At 45.5% G+C, this 9852-nt stretch overlaps 1 protein-coding gene across 1 annotated transcript in view; it reads left to right on the top strand.

The window, feature by feature from the left end:
* Positions 1-3598: 3598 nt before the first annotated feature.
* Atp6v1e1 (ATPase H+ transporting V1 subunit E1) overlaps positions 3599-9852 on the top strand; it is a 20186-nt gene continuing 13932 nt past the window's right edge. The window contains exons 1-2 of the mRNA XM_021190196.2: positions 3599-3764; positions 7971-8036. Coding sequence (XP_021045855.1) covers positions 3732-3764; positions 7971-8036 — 99 coding nt within the window. The 5' untranslated portion in view covers positions 3599-3731. The remainder of the gene's footprint in view (positions 3765-7970; positions 8037-9852) is intronic.

Genomic DNA, 9852 nt, shown 5'->3' with positions numbered 1-9852 from the left:
GGGCTCTTCCCCCTTGATCACTAATTGAGAAAATGCCTTACAGCTGGATCTCATGGAGGCATTCCTCAACTGAAGCTCCTTTCTCTGTGATAACTCCAGCTTGTGTCACACTGACACAAAACTAGCCAGTACAATTGCCCCCTTGTTAACTTGACACACAAACACATCACTAGTAAGTCTCAACCCTTACTTTCTTATTCATCTCCAAGATCTAAATAACTTTAAAAGTACCAGTCTTTGCAAATTCTTAAAATTTCAGTCTCTTTAAAATATCCAATCTCTTTTAAAAATCCATAGTCTTTATACAATTAAAAGTCTCTTACTATGGGCTCCACTAAAATACTTCCTCCAAGAGGGAAAAATATCGGAGCACAGTCACAATCAAAAGCAAAATCAAATCCCAACCATCCAATGTCTGAGATCCAACTCACAATCTTCTGAGCTTCTCCAAGGGCTTGTTGGGTCACTTCTCCAGCCATGTCCTTTGTAGCACATACCTTGTCTTCTAGGCTCCAGCCGCCTGTACTCTACTGCTGCTACTGTTCTTGGTGGACATCTCATGGTACTGGCATCTCCAAACTGTTGCTGTCTTCCACTGTAACTTGGCTTCAACAATAGCCTATCATAGACAGGGTTTTTCTGTGTAGCTCTGGCTGTCCTGGAACTCACTCTGTAGATCAGGCTGGCCTCGAACTCAGAAATCCTCCTGCCTCTGCCTCCCAAGTGCTGGGATTAAAGACATGTGCCACCATGCCCAACTCTCATAGGCTCTCTTCATGGTGCCAAGCCTCAACTACTTTGCATGACCCCTTCAGTCCTGGGCCATCAATTGCAACTGAGGCTGCACCTTCACCAATGGCCTTCCATGGCCTCTCACAGTGCTGAGCCTCAGCTGCTCTGCACAACCCCTTCATGCCTTCAAAACCAGTATCACCTGGGTGACTCTTACACATTACCAAGTCTAGCCACAGTAGAAGATGCAACCTTGGCTATCTCTGGAACACAGCCTCTGTGCTCTCAGAAAACACTTCCAGAAGATGTCACCTCAGTGATGCTGGTCTCTTCTTAGTCACTGCTAATTTCTTAGCTCCAGCTAACGAGCATCAACAGTCCTGGTAATGCAAAGTTTTTGCTTTAGTAGTTCTGGTAACTTGTTAATCACAGCTGATCCTTCAGTCCCAGCTAACCAGAACCACACAATCTTCACAATCCAAATAGTAATGGCCTTGATAAGAGTCTTTAATCTTCCCTCTGAAATTTCACAAGCCATGCCTCCATCTTCTGCACTGTTCTCAACATTATCTTCCAAGCTCCTACACAACATTCCACAGAGCTCTTAACACTGAATGGATCTTCTCGCCCAAAGTTCCAAAGTCCTTCCACAGTCCTCCCCAAAACATGGTCAGGTTGTCACAGGAACTCAAGCAAGCCAGCAAGGAACATCCCTCCATGGCCTCTGCATCAGCTCCTGCTTCCTGACCTGCTTGAGTTCCAGTCCTGACTTCCTTTAGTGATGAACAGCAATGTGGAAATGTAAGCTGAATAAACCCTTTCCTCCCCAACTTGCTTCTTGGTCATGATGTTTGTGCAGGAATAGAAACCCTGACTAAGACAATAACTATTTATGAATTATTATCAATATTTGACTTGTACGTCTAATTTATATCCATGTAACACTATAGGTAATGTAAAACTGTCATTCTTTAAAAAGAGTTAGGGATGGAAAAGTTTAAGCCCTGGACTCAAACTGAACATTGGCGTGGTCTGTTAGGCCCTGTGTACATACCCGGTCCAAATGCTATGTTTTCACACAACTCTTATTTAATAATAAATATTGAAGGGCTTGTTCATATTAATGCTAAATCTGTTTGGAGTTTTGTTTTTGTTCTTTTAAAATGTATATGGATGCCTGCCTGTATGCCCGGTGCCCATGGAAGGCATTGGGTCTCCCTGGAGGAACAGTTGTAAGCTGCCATAGGGATGCTGAAGGTTAAACTTGAGTCCTCCCCAAGAGGGTGCTCTTAATCCCTGAGCCCAGTTTTTAGCCCTATGGCTTGGGTTTAAATAAAAACTATTATTCAATCTCTAGGCCAGGCAGGACTCAAATTTCTAAGCATGATCTGGAACTTAAGATTTTCCAGAGGCCATCTGAGTAGGGGGATTGCAAGAACGCCTCGCCACACACCAGCTCATAGATGATGAAACCAACACTTTGCATGTGCTATGCAAGCATTCTTTCAACTGAGCTACATCTCAAGCAGTGAGTGCATCTTTGCATCTTTATGTGTTTATTCGAGACAAGGTTTTTTGTTTTTTGTTTTTTTTTTTGTTTTTGTTTTTTCAAGACAGGGTTTCTCTGTATAGCCCTGGCTGGAACTCACTTTGTAGACCAGGATGGCCTCGAACTCAGAAATTCGCCTGTCTTTCCCTCCCAAGTGGGCCTGGCTGAGACAAGGTTTCTATGTGTAGCCCTGGCTATTCTGGAACTCAATCTGTTAAACAGCTGGTCTACTCACTCTGTAGACTCTGGCCTCTAACCCGGAGATCCACCTGCCTCTACCTCCTAAGGGCTGGGGTTAAAGGCATGCACTCTCACGTCATGCTTTATTTTATTTTATTTTTGGTTTTGAGGCCTGAGTAAATTATGTAAACTGTTTACCGGGGTCTGAACGAGTCCTGGTACGTGTCCATAATCTTTTTTATTTTTTAAGGTTTACTTATTTATTTTATGTGAATACACTGTCGCTGTCTTCAGACACACCAGAAGAGGGCACGGGATACCATTAGGGAGGGCTGTGAGCTACCTTGTGGTTACAGTCAGTGCTCTTAACCGCTGAGCCATCTCTCCAGTCTCTTGTCCATAATCTTAACTCTTAACACTTAGCAGATGGAGGCAGGAAGCTCGTTTTGCTTGTAAACAAACAAACAAACAAAAAACTCAACTGTTTTACTAAAACAACCGCTGAAGAAGTATAAATAATTCTGATTAAAGTCTGATACAAAAATCCGTAGTCGGGTGGTGGTGGAGCACATCTTTAATCTCAGCACTTGGGAGGCAGAGGCAGGAGGATGTCTGTGAGTTCAAGGCCAGTCTGGTCTACGGAGTGAGTTTCAAGACAGCCACAGCTACACAGAGAAAACCTGTCTCGAAAAAGAGAAAAAGCCCGGCAGTGGTGGCGCACGCCTTTAATCCCAGCACTTGGGAGGCAGAAACATGCAGACTTCTGAGTTCGAGGCCAGCCTGGTCTACAAAGTGAGTTCCAGGACAGCCAGCGCTACACAGAGAAACCCTGTCTCGAAAAACCAAAAAAAAAAAAAAAAAAGAGGAAAAAAAAAGAAAGGAAGGAAGGAAGGAAAGAAGAAAGAAAGAAAGAGAAAAGAAGGAAGGGAGGGAGGGAGGGAAGGAGGGAACCCCTAAAAATTTCTCCTGTCTCTTAGGAAGTATTTTGTCCTTGACAAGCAGTCACGAGTCAGTTAAAAAAAAAAAAAAAAAAAGAATCGCTCTGCGCATGCGCGTGGGAAAAGGGCGGGACCAGGCGGAATTTCCGCGGGCACAGTTCTCTATCTATTGGTTGAGAAGGCTACGGCCGCTCGGTCACCAAGCCGGAACCGGAAGCTGCGGTTATAAAGTAAAGGAAGCTGGACCTCCCAGGCTTCTCGTCTCAGGTTTGCTCCACCGCCACTTTGAGCCTAGATTCGAGGCTGTCCCCTGGCCCGACTTTGCCTTCGCCATGGCGCTTAGCGATGCAGATGTACAGAAGCAGGTGAGGGCCGGGTTGGGTGCCGCGCAGCCGCAGTGCGGTCCGGAGGACTGTGTTGACGTTTGCTCTGCAGAGCAGGGTTTTGGGGTGGCCCGAGTTGAGCGGGCGAGCCCCGCACCGCCGACTCTCGGGCGCGGGTAGTGTGTGCGGGGATGGTTCGCAGACCCAGGGGAGAGAGAGGGCCTTGCACCGCATCTCACGTGACTGCTGGCCTCCTGCTTCCACTCGCCTTTCCCAGATCCCAGATCCCGCAGCCGACTGCCTCCCATCTCGCCAACCCCCCTTTTCCTGCCGTTTCCACGCTTAATCCGGCAGAGTTTTGTGCAGAGGTTGACAGTGTTTTCTTTTCTTTTTGTTTTCCCTGAAGCGCTGTTCCACGATATATTACAGGAAAGAGACTGTGAGGACAGAGCAGCTTGCGTTTTGAGGGTCTTCGTTGTTTAAATCGGGGTTATTCATCTCCAGACGTAATCATGAACCAGATGTACATTAATATTTGTCGACTTATTTATTCACTTATTTTTATGAGTACACTCACTGTCTTCAGACACACACTAGAAGAGGACATCGATCCCATTACAGATGGTTGTTGAGCTACCGTGTGGTTGCTGGGAATTGAACTCGGGACCTCTGGAAAAGCAGTCAGTGCTCTTAACCACTGAGCCATCTCTCCATCCCGAGAAAGCCTTTTCTGATTGCACTCACAAGCCACAGAAATGAGTTAGAGTTTATGGGAAATAGTACTGAAGTCATGAGTTCAGGGCAGGGTCTCCTGAAGCCCAGGGTGGCATACAGTCCTTTTACCCGAGTATGGGCTTGGCCTCTTGAATTTTTCTCTCTCTCACTCTGTTTCTATCTCGATCTCTAATGTACATTGGTGATTTAACTGGCTTGTATGTCTGCGTTGAGGGTATCAGATCCCCTGGAACACGAGTTACAGACAATTAAATGTGAGCTTCCATGTGGATGCTTGGATTTGAATCCCGGGCCTTCTGGAAGGGCAGCCAGTGCTCTTAGTGGTAACCACTGAGCCATATCTCCAGCCCCCCTTTTGTTTGTTTGTTTGTTTGTTTGTTTTTTATTTTCCAAGGCAGTATTTCTCAATGTAACTCTGGAACTTGCCCTCTAGACTAGGCTGGCTTCTAACTCAAAGAGATCCTCCTGCCTCTGCCTCCCGAGTGCTGGGATTAAAGGACATGGAGCACCACCACTGCCTGGTGGTCTCTTGATTCTTAGATGTCATTTCTCTTGAGTGCCACGATGCCCGTTGTTTTGTGCATAACCTGCATAAGGTTATATATTTTTAAGTGCATATAATCATTTTGGGGAAATTTATTTAATATATTCAATGTTCTGTACATTGAAGTTTTTAAATATTAGGACTATTATAATTCTAGTTCTGTGTAGTCCTAGATGGTTCAGAAGTAGTCCGAATCATGATTTCAGGCCAGCGGGGCTTTAGAACCTGACTTTAGGCTCTAAATTCGATCAAAATGAAGGGACATAAAGCCCAGCCTGGGCATAAGGGAGATACAGGGTGCTGACAGGGCGCCACAGGGGAACATGCTTGCCCTGTCCCCTGGGGCTGCAGTTAGTAGTCATTTCCAGTGGCCTTTCTTGTGTCTTTTCCTTCCTTCCTTCCTTCCTTCCTTCCTTCCTTCCTTCCTTCCTTCCTTCCTTCCTTCCTTTCTTTTGAGGTGTTTTATCCCTTGGTATTTTGAAGTACACTCTTGCTTTGTAGTGCTGTCTAGCCTGGTAATGTGTAGCAAGCACACTTCGTCTCCTGCCTCAGCTTCCCAACTGCTAGGACTACAGTTCCTCACCCACGCTGCGTGTGAGTTTTCAGAAAAGGAAATTTAAAGCTTCAGTTTAATGTCTACATAGTCTAGAGGACTAAGTCTATTGTTTTCTCTCTGAGAACGAGGAAAATCCTCTGACTAAAGCACACTTAACTGGCTTGTGAGTCTTCCTAAATGAACAGTGTTTTTTGTCTTTGACGCGCCATCTTTTTCGCAAAATATTTTTCCTTTTTATTTTTAACCAAATATGCATTAAGAATAATAGGGTGGTTCTTCTTTCTTGTGAGAGTGGGTGGAGAAGGAAAAGGGAGCTGTGGTTATTACAGAAGGGAAGTAGGGGTAACGTCCATGGCGAGGGTTAGGAAACTACAGCATTTTCACAGAAACCGGGGCTTGGGAACATTAATCACTGTCCTGGGGTTTTAGCCTAGGAAAAACTTGGTGCACTGGAAATGAACAGTGCCCTCACATGCTCTTAGCTTAGCAGTCACAACCCAGGTCCTCCCCTCCCCCCACCCCGTTCCCTTCTCCTTGTTAGAATGTGGGAGGCCAAGGCCTCCACAGGAGGACTATAGTGCAGGAACAAGGTAGCGTGCTTATCAGATTCTAGAAAATTATTATATATATATATATATATATATATATATATATATATACATATATATATACATATACATATGTGTGTGTATATATATATATATATATATATATATATATATATATAGAGAGAGAGAGAGAGAGAGAGAGAGAGAGAAAGTAATGATGAAATCTTGCTTATAGCCTATACCCTCTCCTGTGAGAATAGAGGCCTTTTGGCTGTTGTTTGAGGGTCATGTTTTGTCCTGTGGTGGTAGGGCTCCGACAGGTCTTGGTGAACAAGTGGACAGGTGGTCTGCCAGTGAGCAACACACCACGGGGTCAAGGACAATGTAGTTTTTTAGTATATTCTTAGGAGAATATAGTCCAAGTGCCAAGCATATAGTAGGTGCTTAAGAAATCCCAGATTCCCCTTTTCCCTGTCATTTGTAATCTCCGACCCCTCCCCCCAACTTAATGTCTGTCTGGTTTGGGGCAGGTGGTGCTGGGCTCAGGTCCTCCACTTGGTGGGCAAGCACTGAGCCATAAACTCCCTTCCCTTTACTCAACATTTGCTTTTTGTTTTTTCTTAATCTACAGAGTATGGTCATTTATTTTATCAGATTTTCTAAGGGACCAGACTCCAGAAAACTTTATTAGTGGGATAGCAGAGAGGAGAAAAGCATTTTAAAGGTCTGTTTTCTTTCCTCCCTAGCTCAGGGGTGGAGTGAAATGTCCTTAAGGGTTGAGTCATTTCTTAGACTCTTTGGTTGACTGTAAACAGGCTCCTGCCTGACTTTATGAGTGCCTTTGCTGTAGGCTGCGCTGATCAAGGCAGATCTGTAGCTGAGGTCCAGCACAGCCAATGCAGGGAATACAGGTTTGAATTGGTTTCACCCAGCCAATTCAAGAAGCTTGGAGCATTTATAAACACTGATCTCTTGGATGAAGGATGTCTGTGCTTTTGAGACTGGCCTCACTCTGCAGTCAGGCTGGTTCACAGATTCACCCGCCTCTGTGTCCCCTGTGCAGTGATTACAGGCTTGTGCTGCCAGGCTCAGCTTTTAAAATACTTTTAAAATAACATTTATTTCTGTCTTAGCATCTTTATTGCTGTGATAAACACCATGACCAGAAGCTGCTTGGAGAGGCGTTTATTTCAGTTACACTCACATTCATCTCAGGTGAAGTCAGGGCAGGGACTGGAGGCCGGCTGAACAACTGGCTTTCTCAGCATGCTTCTCTGTATATCCCAGGACCACCTGCCCAGATGTGAACCCTCCCACATGAAATCACTAAGCCAAAACAGTCATTCAGGCTTGGGTAAAGCACCTCGTGGCAAGCCTGATGGTCTGAGTTCCCTGTGGCGTATGCACATTCCCAAACAAATGGAGAAAGAGACTCCAGAGGCTTAGATGCTTGGTAGAGGAGGTACAAAGTGCCCTGGGAACACAGCAGTGGGAAGTTCATGATGTGGCACTAAGCTGGGGCCTGAGGTGGTGTTAGCCGTGTGAAGACTGGTTCAGGCGGAAGATGGGCATATTTAAACACCCTCAGGTGAGGAGGACCTGAAACAGGTGAGGAGCGGCCATGATAACTGCTGCATCTGAAGAGGCTTCCGTTGTTGGTTTGTTCCGGATGGTGCTTCAGAGGGAAGCAGCGGTCAGGCTTGCATCTTCTATAGCCTGCACTGGCCATGTGATCCTGATTGCCACATGATCCTGAAGTGCCACATAGACGGGCATGCCTGGAACTTGGTAATCCTCTTGACTGTGAAATTACATGTCATTGACTTCCCTTACTGAATTAAAACATAATGTCTTTTCTCTTTTAGATTAAGCACATGATGGCTTTCATCGAACAAGAAGCCAATGAGAAAGCAGAAGAAATAGATGCAAAGGTGAGATTGTTGTTGTTATTGTTTTTCCTCAACACAAGATTTCTCTTAGTAGCCTTGACTATCCTGGAACTGGCCTTGTCTGTAGAGCAGGCGGAGCTCCCAGGGACGCCTGCCTCTGCCTCTGGGTGCTGGAATTAGAGGCATGTTTCACCACTCTCCAGGATGTGTCTTGTTTTTATTACATCACACAAAGAAACTTGTTTCATTACATATCATACTTATTATTTTTTTAATCCAAAATATGTTTATTGGGAAGGTTCCCACTCATCTTGAATCAGTGCTGCTTCCTCCTGAAGGGGGATGCTTCTGTCAGCCTTGCTTTTCCACCTGTGGGCTGACAGAGGACAGTGGAGCAGCCAACACCAAGACTACTGCTGTTTGTGCATGGCTAAAGACCATGTAAAGATTTTACAGCATCCGGGCATTTCATATCCGTAAAGTAGGAATTGGGGCTCTGCTTTTTCTTCTTTCCTCTTCTCCTCCTCTGGAGCGGGATGAAGGGGATCCTTTCTGAGAGGCATGTTCCCGTAGGGAGGTCGTCACTGTCAGAAATGCCATACTTATTAAGATTTACTTTTGGGGGCTAGAGAGATGAAGGCTCAGCAGTTAAGATCACCAGCTGCTCTTTCAGAGGTCTTGAGTTCACTTCTCAGCACCCACATGGCAACTCACAGCTACACTCTCACACTGACGTGCATGCAGGCAAAACACTAATACACATAAAAATGAATAAATCTTTTAAAAAATAAGAGAGTCTTTTAAAAAAAAAAAGGTTTACTTATTTGCCTATGTGTGCGACTGCATGAGTTTAAATTGGCACACGTCCACGCAGGTGTCCTTGGAGGCCAGAGGCTGAACCCTGTAGCTGGAGTTGGAGGAGGTTGAAAGCTGTCTGCTGTGGGTGCTCAGACCTGAGCCCAGGTCCTCTAGTAGAGCAGCGCATGCCCTTCACAGCTGTGTCATCACTCCACTGCCAGTTAGCTTTTTTTTTCCAGCTGCATTTTTGTTAGGGGTGGGGCTGTGTAGAGCTCAGAGAATAACTTTCCAGAGTCAGTTTTCTCCTTCTGCCATGTGGGTCTCTGGATTCCCCACTTTTTTTTTCCTTTGAGTCAGGGTGTCACTCTCCCAGGCTGGCCTCTAACTCTGCAATGTAGTCAGAACTGCCCTTCAACTCCTGTTCTTGACTCCCATGTCCCAAGTACTGGCATTGTAGCTGTAGACCCATCTTACTTATCTTACTATGCTGGGATTGAGTGGCATTCCTGCAAGTGCTCTAGCAAATGGCTAGATCTTTCCCTAGGTGGAGAGATGGCTCAGCTGCTGAGAGCATATAGTGCTCATCCAGAGGTCCGCTGAGAGCATATAGTGCTCATCCAGAGGTCTGCCGAGAGCATATATTGCTGCTCATCCAGAGGTCCGCTGAGAGCATATAGTGCTCATCCAGAGGTCCCGCGTGCAGTTCTCAGCACCCATGACAGGCAGCTCATGACTGTAACTTCAGCTCAAGGGGATCAGATGCTTCTGGCCTCCGTGGGCAGGAATGCATACCTACACAGAATTTTAAATAAATAGTAATCACATTCTTTTTTAAAGAATGTGAAAAGCAGGACATGGTGGTGCACACCTTTAATACCAGCACTCAGGAAGCAGAGGCAGGTGGATATCTGAGTTAGAGGCCAGCCTGGTCTACAGAATGAGTTCCAGGACTGCAGCCAGGGTTATACAGAGAAAGCCTATCTCAAAGAAAAGAAAGGAAAAAAGAGAATATGAAAGTTCAAATTCAAGCCGGGCGTGGTGGCGCATGCCTTTAATCCCA

The sequence above is a fragment of the Mus pahari genome, chromosome 2 (assembly GCF_900095145.1).
Source record: "Mus pahari chromosome 2, PAHARI_EIJ_v1.1, whole genome shotgun sequence".
Classification (NCBI taxonomy): Eukaryota; Metazoa; Chordata; class Mammalia; order Rodentia; family Muridae; genus Mus; species Mus pahari.
This window is presented reverse-complemented; position numbering and strand designations above follow the sequence as displayed.